We start from the raw sequence: 14,022 nt of genomic DNA, 5'->3' as shown, positions 1-14,022 counted from the left end.
AGGGGGATAGGGGATGGCTGTGGGGTTTTGGGCTGTGGCAAGGCACATGTACACTCATTAAATGGCTGATACAGGCTGGGGAGGGCTTTTGGCCCAGGGAGCAGCAACATCCCCCAGGGATCCCAGCTCTGCTCAGCCCAGGCCAGGGATAGAGGCAATGAGAATTTGGGCCCCTGTGTGACATCCCCAAACCTCCCCATGGTCCCATGCACTGAACACACCGAGTTGGACCCCCAACTCAGGCATCAGGCACTGCAAAAGGCAGTCTAAGACTTCTCAGCATCTGAACGATTTTTGGAAGTGGTTTGAGGCGCTCCCTTTAAAAATCCCATTTCCCAAAGCCTTTGATCTGTGTCTTTTTAATTCTTTCTGAAACTCAAAGGGAAAAGCTTGAATATAGTGAGGGCAAGATCTCAGATGCCAGTATGCTCCTGTCACTTGGCTGCTAAGTGTCTTACAAGGGACATTGCTAACAGACACGGGCTCTTTCAGAAGGTCAAATATTTGAACTGGGTATAGCAGCAGCCATCACACGTGCTGCCCTTAAAAGGAGCAGGAATGATTCAGTAATATTATGGGGCAGGAAAGCTGAGATTCAGGGCTTTTTTAACTTGTCAGAAGAGGAGAATTGCCAAAATACTGAGCACCCAGGACATGCTGCCAAGTGGCAGCCCAATAAAGCAGTAAGCCAAAAATGCAGCTGGGACTCTGCTCCTTCACAAGCCTCACAGAAAGCGCTGCTGGTTTCGTTTGCCCCCTTCACAAGCCTCACAGAAAGCGCTGCTGGTTTCGTTTGCCCTTGCCGTAATAAGGAAGATTTATCTGTTTGCAAATCAGACCTGTGGGTAACGGCAGCGAAAAGCAGCTCCTGGGTGTCACTGCTTATCGGTGTGTCCGCACGCAAACGCGAAGGACAGTGCAAGGCTGTGTACATGCCATTTTATCATTGCAGCCTACAAAACTCCTTTATCAGTCGGTGATAACCCTATCGGGTATTCCTCCGGTTTGCCAATGCCCTCTAGTGGCTTTGGGAGAGAAGGAATGTGCATTTCCCTCCCCCCCCCCCCCCCCCAAAAAAAAAATAATTTGCAAAAAATACTGTATGCCCTAGGTTTGTGCAGGCTTTGGGAGAGATGGGACATGGGTAGTTTAAAATGGAAAAAGAGCTAAATCAAAATCCTCCTTTCGTAAATGCTCATCTCATACACAGCAAAGGGATGAGAGGGAAGGTCGTGGGATTCCCCGTGTATTCCTAGGGGATGTTTTTGTAGCTCATCACAGGACTAATCTTGCTTTATTGTGCACATATATGTCTCTCTCCCTCCTTGCCACCCTTTACCGACCCTGCTGTGGGTCTAATAAGAGCGTGGCTTTTATTTCAGAACGTTACACGCTGCAGAAGAAGGAAACTGCAAACAAAAAATTCAAGCCCTCAGCCAACTGTCCTGCTAGGAATCTATTTCACGGCCCTCCAAGCCATAGAATGCTATGAAGCCCAGTTTGCCCAGCTGGCTGGAGCATGTGCCCCTGCATGCCTAACAGTGCAGGGGATTGTTTTACATGGAATTTATTGCTTCCTCGCTAGAAAAACACCCTCCAGAAACGCTCTTTTTTAATGCACTTAGTCTTAGAAAATGAATTGAAAAAGTAACTGTCCTGCACAGGGTGAATTTAAGAAGAAGTTAGATGAATTGTGCTTTCTGTGGGTTGAGTTTGCCAGTACACTTGAGGCAGATGCCTTCTGTATGAGCAGCACTGTGCTGAAGCTGTTTAGGAACATAAAGAGAACCCAGTTCTGTAAGCAAAACCACTGCTGGGTGCTATTAGAATAGAATAAATTTAGAATAGAATAAATTAGACTAGACTAGACTAGAATAAATTTGAAGAGGAGAGGAGAGGAGAGAGGAGAGGAGAGGAGAGGAGAGGAGAGGAGAGGAGAGGAGAGGAGAGGAGAGGAGAGGAGAGGAGAGGAGAGGAGAGGAGAGGAGAGGAGAGGAGAGGAGAGGAGAGGAGAGGAGAGGAGAGGAGAGGAGAGGAGAGGAGAGGAGAGGAGAGGAGAGGAGAGGAGAGGAGGGGAGAGGAGGGGAGAGGAGAGGAGAGGAGAGGAGAGGAGAGGAGAGGAGAGGAGAGGAGAGGAGAGGAGAGGAGAGGAGAGGAGAGGAGAATAGTTTGAAGGGACCTACAATGATCATCTAGTCCAACTACCTGACCACTTCAGGGCTACCCAAAAATTAAAGTATGTTAAGGGCATTTTCCAAATGCCTCTTAAACACTGACAGGTTTGAGGCATCAACCGCCTCTCCAGGAAGCCTGTTCCAGTGTCTGACCACCCTCTTGGTAATGAAATGCTTCCTAATGTCCAGTCTGAACCTCCCCTGGTGCAGCTTTGAACCATTCCTGTGTGTCCTGTCCCTGGATCCCAGGGAGAAGAGCTTAGCACCTCCATCTCCACTTCTCCTTACTCCAAAGGAGACAGGTCCTTAGCCACTCCTTGTAGGACATGCCCTCCAGCCCTTTCACCAGCTTTGTTGCCCTCCTCTGGACATATCAAGGACCTGAGCATCCTTCTTAAGCAGTGGGGCCCAGAGGAGCACACGGCGCTCAGTGTGCACACAGCGGGATAACCACCTCTTTCGACCGGCTGGTTCTGCTGGGTTTGATACACCCCAGGGTGCAGGTTGTCCTGCCTTCCCCGGCACACCGCTGGCTCCTGCTGAACCTGCTGCCGGCCAGCACCCCCAGATCCCTCTCTGTAGAGCTGCTTTCCAGCCACTCCCAGTTTTCACTTGTGCCTTTCACACCACTGCTCTGCTCCCACCAACCTGCAAGCACCGAGCTGACCACCTTCGCTGTTGGTGGAGTTATCCTTAAGGAATCCCTCAGCAAGAAAACTCCATCATGGTAGTTTTCTGCAGGGTGGCTTTGGTGCCAAAATGACAGCCCTGAGGAGCTATGTTCGCTGCCCACAGCCCAGCCATGAGCCAAGGACACCGTCATCGGCTTATATTGTCACGACAGGCTGTGGCATTTGCTGGAGCCTCCTGCCCTGCTGACCAGGTCTGAGCCGGTGCCGAAGGCTGAGCACACACAGCAACAGGCCACTGGCTGCAATCACCAACACTTTATTGCACTCTTAGCCAGACCTGGCTATTCATACCCCGAAGAGGTATAGAAGGGATGAGCAGAGGGTTAATGAGCAGAGATACTTCGTTCTAGCTCTTCTCATATTCATGCACCAGTTGGTCCTTCTCTAGAAACCCCCGTTACTCTTTATAGTCTGGAAAACAAACAAGAGGTGGGTTCAGTAGAGCCAGAATAATGCAAGTCTCCATCCCATGTAAGTGCTCTGCAGAAGGGCTTCTTCCCAGCCGGGCCAGGGGACTGCTCTAACAGCCTTTTCCCACCCAGAAAGGTTTATGGGCCATAGTTGCCTCCCTCTTCCTTGCATTGTGACTTAAAATACCTCTCCCCACCTTTCTTTCCAACTGGTGCCACAGTTTACAGCGGCATTTCCACAAAACCATCCCCTGTGCCTGGGAAACAGCTGCTCCTGGTGCCAGACATTGTATCTGGGAGCAAAGAGCTCGTTGCTGGTTCCCAAACGTAAAGCTGAGAGTGCACAGCGTGGCTCTGCAGGACTTGCACTTGTAGAGATGCTTTGTGTTTGCTGCATTTCCCATTCACCGGCCAGCTAATTCCTTCAGTGGTTTCCTGCAGTAAGGTTTTCTCTGGGTGAACAGCAATGATAATTTTTTGGACACAGAGCCCAGCTCCCACCTGGCTTGAATTTTGTCTGTGGTCCTCAGCAGAGCATTTGAGCTTCAAGGCAGCAGCTCCTTCCTTACAGTTGTTTGACTACACCAAAAGTAGCACCAAATATCCTGGTTTTCGACCTCCCCAGATCTCCCAGCTCAGCCTCTGATGGTCTAATAAACGAAAGACTCCGATCCCTCTGGCACTCCCTTGCCTTGATGGGAGATGCATCAAGTTACCTCACAGGCATTAAGCAACTTACGCTGTGGATCCAGTCCACGTAGGCTGACACACGTGTGAAGACTGTTGGCTTCTTGTAGGTGTTACAGTAAGGAACTAGCCCAAAGCTGACAACCCCATGGACTTGCCAGTGATTGTCTTTGAAGCAGCTGAGAGGGCCCCCGGAGTCCCCCTGATCAGAGGATGGAGAGGAACATACTAAGTCAAATTATCTAAGCAACTGAGGAATGACTGGATAGGATTAAGGAGCACTAATTAGTTAAAGCACTGTCCTGAACATGAAAATAAAAATTTGTGCTGCTTTCTTTTGCAAAGGGCTGACTGTTCCCCAGCAGCATGGGAGCAGAGACCATGCAGCACCTTCCAGGATGCTGCAAAGGTCAGACCCACCATTTGTACTCTCAGTTTACATGCCTGTACACACACACTTATACACACATACACCACCAACCCCCACCCCCACCCCAGGAAGGACTGAAACCCTAATTTTCTACCACCATTTTAAATATAGCAAGTGTAAGCAAATGGTCCTGGGCACGTTGCATCACATGCAGTCCTTCCCAGCAAGGGCCACCTGCACAGCACCTCTGTTAAACTATCAGTGCACTCTCCAGCTACAGGTAGGAGGGAAATGCTGCTCTGTTTGTTCTTGCAAACAAGCATATTCAAAGGGTCCCGGGAAGTTAAGGTGGTAAAAAAGAAAGCAACTTGAATTAAAATATATGAGAAGATAAAGGCCCTCGCTGGGCTCAGAACCAGGTTTGTATAACAAGGTTCTGCCATAACTAAACCACACCAAACCCTACACTATGTATCTATAGACCTGTAATTATACTATACCTATAATTGCACCACATAGAATTGTATAATCTGTTTTATTTCCATACATTTCTGTATTATAATCATATATTTACATAATCAATTATGTTATGTACTTGTCCATTACTTTTTAAGGGCTCTGGTTGGTTTCTTTCACCAGAAGCCACCCCTGTAGCAAAGGGAATACAGGCAGAGATAACAGGTATACCCTGCCTCCACCTGGCAAACCTCCTTGCCTTGATGCTGGGGCCACCTGGAGCCCCTGGGATAAAGGGGACCTCACAGCATCTTCCTTTTCCACCTAACCTGGGCCAGACGGTGCAGCTGGGGGTAGCCACAACTTGCAGCAACATCAGCTGTGCATGTAAGCAGAGTGGCTGGGGTGCAGAAAGGTGACAAGCAGGGGGGAGCACTGCAACGTGACCACAGCATTGTCATGAGGAGTGGCAAGACTTCTCCACAGCTTCACTCTTCGGGTAAGAGCAGAGGGGACTGCCAAAGCCTCAACCTAGTCCCCAGGACCTGGTCAATGGGACACGCTGCTGGAATAAAGGGCAAATCTCCCCTCCAAAATCAGAGGGGAGAGATGCAGCCTGAGGGTTTGGAGGTTTTCTCTCTGCTGGCTGCTCTGTAGGGAGGTGGAGGAATGCGAAGCAGTCTGGTCTAGAAGACATTCAGCAGAAAGCAGCAAAGGGGCCAGGATTTGCAGGAGAGCTTTTGCCGGTGGAGAAATGGCAAACCCAGGTCCCAACTGCAGGAACAGCAAGGTCAGATAGGAAGGAAAGAGGGGAGCCTAAAAATCCCCTGATACAACAGATCTTACACTGCATCCAGACTTCACGCCGTCTCCACCTGCACAGATCATAGTGACTTTTACTTGAGATCCCCACCAGTCATCCTGGGAACAGATCTGACGGTCCACCACTGGCATCATCACCTCCTGCAGTCTGTCTGCGCTGTCACCGTTCGCTAGCACAGAAAGGGTAAGATTTGGGTCCAGGAGCTCCAGCAGCTGAGGAGGGAAGCCCGCACCCTGCCTCGTGCAGCCTCACCTGCGTGGTCGTCCCTCTGAAACCAGGAGGGATGCTCAGCGCTCCTCCTTCCCTTACTTACCGCTAACCAAGCCCCATCCAGTAAGGTAGCAGGGATAGTCATTGGGCAACGTTTCTCCTTCAGGCGGCAGCAGTGCCAGCTCAACGAACCCATTGTCATAGGCAGAAGACTCGAGGTGCAGCAGGGCAATGTCATAGCTGAAACGGGGTACAGGTAAAAGACTCTTCACTGAAAATCCTGCTTTAGCCACAGACCAGACGTCCTCACTCACATTTCGTCACAGGTCTCTAGTCTGTGGCATGATGATAGACAAGCACCTTGCAAACATCACTGAATAATCCTTATAGCTACCACAAAACCATGAGATTTTTGTTATCGATTGAGAGAGAAGAGGCCACGGTACAGACCGATAAAGGGCTAACACCCCCCAGAAACCTCCCACTCCTTCGGAGGCACCAAATCCCAGAGTGAATTGCAGCGGACCCTGGGCAGACAGGCATGCCTCTGAGGGGGAATTTAGAGCAGTTCCTTGGCATTTCCTTGATGGCTTCCCTCCATCAGATGCACACAGTGGTGTGACTGCTGGCAAGCCCCCGAATCTGCTGTACATCCTTGATCCATCCGTGAGGCCAATCTTTCCCCCATCTTGGGACAAAACAGGACTGAGGTCACCCACACAGATGTAACACCTCCAAGAGAAGAGGTCATTTGGGTCCTAAGTACCATTCAACCATCTGACAATATCCAAAATATTTACCCATTGGCAATGTTATTGGGATTCCAGCCTTCATGAATGAAGGCTCTTTCCACACCAATGTAGTACTCAGTGCCATCCTCCTCCACGAGACTGTGCTCACCCAGAGCCACTCGGTAGCTTGAGCCTTCTGGCCTGAAAATGAATCACAGAATAATCAATGTAAAAACTACTCCCCACCGCTAGCTTGGCAGTGTAATTCCTGCGCCACTGACACCTTCCACCAATGTAATCATCTCTAAAGCACCTTCCACCGGAGGATTTTCCATGGGCTGTAGCTAAACGGGCTTAGGAATTAGGCAAATGCCGCCTGCAGTTTGCTGGCAAAGCAAGTGAAGGTGCAGCATCAGCTACTACAGTGCAGAGATTAGCCTTGAAGGAGAATGTTCATTTTTCATCATCGCATGCCTGAACCGGAGTGTGAAGGATCAGCTTGTTACACTTCATTGTAAGTACATTCACTAAAGGCATGAGTAATTAAAGAGGCGTGTTTGCTTATCGGTGTCGCGCTGTACCATCTGGGCGGTGCGTGTTAGATATGCTGCAGAGCAAACTGTACAACACGGACCGTCAGCTGGGGACATGCCTTTTGTTCGGTCTTGCCATCTCTGTGCAGGTTTCTCAGGGTGCAAACCCATCCGAAATGCTCACATTCATGCAAATGCACCTCCTCTTATGCAAATCAGCAATCAGCTTGATTTCCACTCCCAGGAAACCAGCAAACAACATGTAAAACCAAGGCTAAAGCAAACACGAGTTTTCCAGTTCCCCTGATGAAGCGTGCAGCGAGATGTCCAACAGCACAAGGAACATCACCAGCAGGGAGTTCAGAGGATGAGGAGGGTCTGGCTCCCATCTGCAGCAAGAATGAGGGGCTGAACAGGAGTTTTAATGCTTTTTATCCTACTCACATGCTGAGGCAATGGGCTGCAGTCATCACCCAGTTGCTGCTGATAAGGGTTCCACCACAAATGTGTGAGTAGTACCCCGGGTAGTCAGGATAGGCAATCTGAAGTGATACCTGGATCAAACGACAACACGTGTTACACCCAAGCGATGCCATGCCTCTCTGGAGATGGGGTGTGTGGCTTAGGACAGCACAAGCTGTCATTTTCTCACTGTTTTTTTCAAGTCTAATGCTTTTTTCAAGCATAAGACACCAACATTACCTGCCACTTCCAGATGTTTCGCGGGGCCTCATGGCCTCCGATTACTCTCCCATCCTTCTGTTCATCCCTCAGGGGACTTCCAGAGATTGCCCCTAACCACACAGACAAAAGGAGTGCAGTTTGTCATGTGGATTCCCAAAGAGCATCAGCCATCCCAGGTTACCACCAGCCACAAAACCGGTGCGGCACAGGACCAGGACCGCCAGCTAAGCCAGCCTGGCAGATCAAGCACTTTGAGACTGGAATGTGGTGACACTGTGATCCCTCTCCAGCCCAGAGGCTGTCTTTAAAGCCTCCACGGTTGAAAAATGCCATCAACAGGCTTCAAGACACAAAGCTCTCCCACAGACTGACTTGTTTCCCATAGCCCCTACCACCCCACCCTAACAGCCAGGTGGCTGGGCACGCACCTAAATCCCCTTTCTTTCAGGGTGTAGGCTTCCCCTCCCTCCGAGAACTACCAGATCTTTCTCATGGAGATCTTGTTCCCGCAATAGAGAAAACTCCTTCCAGCCAAAATAATTATGTCCACATTAGGTTTTGCACTAGCCCAGTAAGTGCAGAGAAAAAAATGATCTGCTCTAATCTGCAGCAGTTAGAGGCCGAGAGGTTCACCCTTTCCCAGCTCAGATATTTTAATTGCAACTTACCCAGGCAGCTAAGAACAACCAGAAAATGAAGCATGTCTAATGAAGTGGTAGTATTTTTTTTTTCCCAAGAAAAAGTCTTTTTATACTAAAATATCTGATAAGAAGCTGTGTCTAAATTCGTGATTCATACAAGTTATCTATACTCATAACTCATTAAACTGATAAAAAATGTTCAATGTGTTGGAAAAGAGGGGGAGCAGCAAACTGTTCAAGGTAGAGCCCAAGGTTACACAAACACCCCCACACTGCAGAGTTCCCACTGGGCTATGAAGCAGAAAAAAAACCTTATAAATTTGGAGCACTCTCAGACCGAATCCAAACCAAGGCAGTGCAAACCCAGGCTCAAGAAGCTGACACTTCAGACCAGCAATTGTTGATGCACGTGTTGCATTCCCTTGTAAGAAATCCACCTGTCAGCCCAGCTGCCTGCCATGCCACACAACATGGACTGATCTTTGCAAATGAGATAAAAAGAGCAATAGCAAACAGGGGGAAGTGTAGCACTAAAAGTGGTTCAGCCTTGGCTGGATGTGTTAATCTGACCTTAGCTGGAGATGCTGATCCATTTTTAGGATACTTTTCTGCTCCCTCCTCCCTGCTGAATGAGTGTTCCCCTGCCTGCCCCAAAATGCTGGCTCTCAGTGACAGGAGGGGACGTAGGAGCTGGGCTATGGGCAAGGGGGATGCTGCAGCTGGAAGAAACCTGGGCTATCTCTGAGGAATGGGAAAGGTCCTGTAATCACAGAATGGTTGAGGTTGGAGGTCTGGAGGACATCTATCTGGTCCAGCCCCTGTGCTCAGGCAGAGCCAGTAAGAGCTGGTTGCCCAGGACCATGTCCAGACAGCTTAAGAGTATCTCCAAGGATAGACACCCCACAGCCTCCCTGGACAACCTGCACCAGTGCACGGTCATCCTCACAGTAGAAAAGTGTTTCCTGATGTCCAGAGGGAACCATCTGGGTTTTAGTTTGTGCCCCTGGCCACTGGTCCTGTCGTTGGGCAATCCTGATAAGTGCTTGAATCTGCATCCTCCCTTCAGGTATTTATGCACATTGATGAGATCCTCCCTGACCTCTCCCTTCTCCAGGCTGAACAGTCCCATCTCTCTCAGGCTTTCCTCATGGCAGGCATGATCGGTCCCTTCATCATCTTTGTGTCTCTCTGCTGGACTTTCTCCAGTATGTCCATGTCTTGTAGTGGGGAACCCAGAACTCCAGTGTTGATTTCTCCAGTACTGAGTAGAGGGAAATGGTCACATCCCTCGACCTGCTGGCCATGCTTTGCCTAATGCAGCCCAGGCCACTATTCTTTGTAACAAGGGCACACTGCTGGCCCATGTCTGACTTGGTGTCTACCAGGACCCCTAGGTCCTTTTCTGCCAGGATGCCTTCCAGCAGCTTGGGACAGGCAGCAGGTAGGGGAGGGACCAGGAGATATTACCAGGACCTGCGTCCCATCGTTGACCGTGGCCTTGATGTAGAACTTCAGAAGAAAATGTAGAGGCCTTTCTAATGGATAACTTTCTTCTGGGGTGAAGTATGTTTTCCTTTTTTAAAGCCCCATTAACTGCAGTCCCTTAACCATTTTACACTTGTGGAGCATCATTATTTATATCCCTTTAACGGTTTAAGGCATCTATCCATATATAAGCATAGCAGATGCATAAGTTCTTCAGTTAAATGTAAAATGCAGCCCTGCTTTAGATGTCCAGTGAGGAAGAAAACCAGAAATGCCCATAGCTGGTGGAAACTTGGAGACTTGTTTCCACAATCAGGGGAAATCCCCTTAGGAGACACAGGCCACCAACGGGAGGGAAGCAAAGCTCGCCTTGAACGTCAACTGCAGCCAGTGACCAGGTGTCAAGTAGAAAAGGAAGAGTTAAGGAAACGAACTGGAGAAGACAGCAAGGGTCATCCAATCCTCAAGCCCATCATCCCCAAGCCAGAGCCATTCCAAGGTTTCTCACAAGTGTAGGCAAAAGTGAATTTCTGTGCTCCAGGTCTTTACTGGTAAACAAAATGGGACATCTTTCACACCACAAAGCCAACTCACGTGGCCTTCTTTGTGTCCACATGGCCAAACTCTTTTATGCTCTAGACCAGAGAGGTCTCACCCATGCTCTCGCCCAAACTAGCTTTCCAAACCATGCATAAAGCTGCGATGGGGAGCATGGAGTGGTACAAACCAGTCTTAGGGTAGACGGTGCTGACATCTAACTGTACAGAAAAAGCAGGACAATGTCTGGGTTGGTCCTCTGGCATCCTTTAGTTAACTGCTGCTCTAGCATTTCTCAGTTAATTAGTGATCTAGTACTGCTCAGTTAATTAGAATATAGCTTTTTGGTCCTTGTTCTCAGAGCATCCACATTAAATATTTGATGACAGCAGCATTTTCTGGATGAGTAGACTGTTTTAGGAGTGATGGGAAGGATAAGGCAGGTTGTGAGGGGTAGGATAGATGGTGGGGAAAGATTCCCGGACTGTACAAGTAAATAAGGAGATTTGGATGCACTTGATGAGATCCATTGGGAGCTGCTGAGCACAAAGTCATCTTTTATGGAGGCCCTAAAGCACAAACTGACTTCCAGACATCAGGAGGGTTTACTGTGTATGTTTACTGTGCAGCTTTATGTCTGCTCTGCTCTTACATGCCTTTCCTAAGCATCTGCTATCAGCAGTTGTCACTAAGCCATTGGCTAGATGGATCTTTGGCATTACACAGTTCAGCCCTACATGTATCTTTATTTATTGACTATGTCTCCAGAAACAAAAGCCTCAGATTTATTTTTGCAGTGCAAATGCCAAGGTTCCCTTTCTTCTGTATAGCAGCAATTCAACATGACGTATCTATTCAGAATAATATTAAGCACACAGTTAAGCATGTGCTAATGTAAAGCACATGCTTCTCTTCTTAACAGATGGTTTTAAATGTATTAAGTAAGACTAGAGAAGATTCCTTCCAATGCACACACAGTATTTCATTATTTTTTCTCTACACTTCTCTTTCATACCTGAGTTTGTGTTGTTTCACATGGTAGTAAACCCATAAATATTCCCAGCTTCTCAACATTTGGCAACAAGTTAGGACAACATGAGCGGAAACCCTTCTGTTATATACGTAAAAAAGGTCTATGAACAGACTATTCTGAAAGCACTGACAAAACCTTGATTAACATACAGTTCTTAATAAATAGACCACAGTGACCTTAATCATCAATATGTGAGGATAAAGGGACAAATGAGTTCACTCTTTCTTCCTCTTTTTATTGCTATAGGATGAAGCCCTTATTTCAGTGTGAGTACTATTGAGCTGTAAAGAGATAAGCGTGATATGAAGTGGCTAATTTGTCAGACCACTCCATTTATCTCTATCTGGAAGCCTATCTTTGAAGGTTCATCTAACATACATCCAACTCAAAAGAAATTCTTAGGAAGAAGGAAACATAAAACCAGTAAGTGAGAAAACTTCGTATTTCAACACTGGAAATGTAAAATGACATAATGCAATGACAATTTACCTACTTTAGTGATAAAAATACTTATGAAGTTTAAGCTTGGTGTTACAAAATACACTTAACCTATATTTACTGATGTTTCACGTGGTGATGTTTGACAGAAAGTGCAAGTGACTCAGTAACACTAGAGTTGGTATGCACTGTGATGTACACATACATGAAAAATGCTACTTGATACATTTATTAGGCAGCTGAGGTTCAGGCAAGGTATAATGCACACAGAAAGTCTACTCTGAACGTGATTTTTAAAGAAGTTTGATATACAGACTGTTGAGGGCATGTGGAATGTGACAGCGTTTGCTTCATTAAAGTTGTAAGATCAAGAACGTTTTTCATTCAGAGGATATAACAGGTAAAAGGGAAAGTGATAAACAAAACAGAGGCACAAACCTGACAGACAAGAGATAACTAAGATGGTGATGAGGACCAAAAGTCTCCAGACTGCAAGTGATGGGCCACTGAGGAACTACAGGCTGAGCTCTGGAGAGAGCTATCCTGGACAGTGGTACTGATAAGAAGGGAAAAAGAAGATGAAATTGAGGATTTGAGGTATTCAAGAGGGCTGTGCAGGACAAGCCAGCTGGTCTAGCTGGCAAGTAGGAGATCATACAGCCGGTACAAGGGCCCAGTGTAATCCCAGGTCCTGGAGGCAGCTGGAGATGGAAGGTCTTATAATGTCCTTAATGTGGACCACTGCATATGGCAGTCTTACTGGCTTTATTTAAAACCTTTCTGTACCATCCAGGCAGGCAAAATTGATAAATACAATTTACTGTCACTTTGGGGTTCTTTCAGCCTGAGAAAACAATGTAAGCGGTTGCAAGAGAGAGGATCTGATACTCACTGTCTTGTAAATTAAATCACCTTTAAAATTCAGCTATGATGAATGCAATGTCCCCTGTTGGCGAACCTAAAGCTCCCCCTTGCTGAGCACACACAGACTGTAGTGTTCATGCCTGAGTCAGCTCATTCATTCCTTAAACAGTTGTCTTCCTATGTGACTCTTCAAAAAAAGGAAAACTTTAGTTTTATGTCAATTAAAAAGTCTAAAATACGTATTTAGTCAACTTATTATTAATTATTTCTAGTGTTTAATGACATCTCTAATAGCTAAACATTTTGTAGGAAGGTCTTATATTTAGGGTTTGATTGCTGCTTGTGCCTTTTAAAAATCTTTTTGAGTCTTTGGATAACTTGGAGAAAGCGTCAAAACCTAGTTAAAAAAATGACAGTTAAGAAAGTAAAACTTATTTTTCTTGTGGTGTAATTCAAAGTTTTTTTAACGACTTACATCATGACAAACTTCCACCTCCTCCACACATCTCCTATCCTTTGGATAACTGAGAGCAAGTTTGAAACCTTCAAGAGATGCAGAAAAAAATGTTGTTTACCACCTGTACATATTGAGGTTAATCTCATATTAAACCAGCACTTTGGAGCTGATACCACAACAGATTTAGAGTTAAAATAGAATACCCCAGAAAACATTCAGATAATGAACATGCGACCTGCACTACACTTTCTTTCTACCTGGACTTTTCAATTGGATTAATGCTAATGTTGAGTTAGGAAATCTCCCAGAAAAAGAGCTTCAAGGAAAAAAAAATTACTAAGTAATAAGGTCTTATGCACCTTGGATCCCTAGCCAGTTTGCAAGTACCGGATACTTGGTGGGCTCACACTAGCCAGGGCTGGGAAACGAGGGCTAATGTTCACAGCCGTTGTGCTCCTGGAAAAGGAGCCTGTCATGTCACTGTGCCTTTCAGAGCCCAGATGCTGGCACAGGTCCTGGGGACCACGCAGCACTGCTTCAGTCCAGGGGTTATTTGGAGAGTAAACCAGGACATAAGGATCAATGACCTGGGAGATGAGCAACAACAACTAACACCCCACATTTTTCTGATTCTTCAACATCTGACAACATCCATTTTACTTTTGCTAACTGTTTTAGTTGAATCTCTGGCCTTGGTGGTCTGATATAAGTATTACATGAGCATGGGTCATTGTCAAAATGATCTGAATTTTTTCCTTCTAAGAAAACATAAATCACATTAATTATAGCAATCTCCC

General features: G+C 46.8%; 1 protein-coding gene across 1 annotated transcript; it reads right to left on the bottom strand.

Annotated features, from left to right (window-relative positions):
• Window positions 1-3,126: 3,126 nt before the first annotated feature.
• Window positions 3,127-10,555, bottom strand: LOC101922556 (elastase-1-like). The gene is made up of 8 exons (XM_055803909.1): window positions 10,552-10,555; window positions 7,789-7,880; window positions 7,531-7,640; window positions 6,623-6,754; window positions 5,926-6,062; window positions 5,636-5,781; window positions 4,016-4,165; window positions 3,127-3,277 (listed from the first exon to the last, which is right to left on the bottom strand). The coding sequence occupies exons 1-8, from the start codon at window positions 10,553-10,555 to the stop codon at window positions 3,251-3,253; spliced, it is 798 nt and encodes a 265-aa protein (XP_055659884.1). The 3' UTR covers window positions 3,127-3,250.
• Between the last annotated feature and the right edge of the window lie 3,467 nt (window positions 10,556-14,022).

Source organism: Falco peregrinus, chromosome 5 (assembly GCF_023634155.1).
Source record: "Falco peregrinus isolate bFalPer1 chromosome 5, bFalPer1.pri, whole genome shotgun sequence".
In the NCBI taxonomy this organism is placed as follows: domain Eukaryota; kingdom Metazoa; phylum Chordata; class Aves; order Falconiformes; family Falconidae; genus Falco; species Falco peregrinus.
This window is presented reverse-complemented; position numbering and strand designations above follow the sequence as displayed.

What these genes read in the sequence shown, in the direction of transcription:
- LOC101922556 (XM_055803909.1), bottom strand. An exon ending in GCAGCCCATTGCCTCAGCAT is followed by an intron (nt 6,755 to 7,530) that starts GTGAGTAGGATA and finishes ATTCATTTTCAG; the next exon opens with GCCAGAAGGCTCAAGCTACC. An exon ending in TGGATGGGGCTTGGTTAGCG is followed by an intron (nt 5,782 to 5,925) that starts GTAAGTAAGGGA and finishes TTTCTGTGCTAG; the next exon opens with CGAACGGTGACAGCGCAGAC.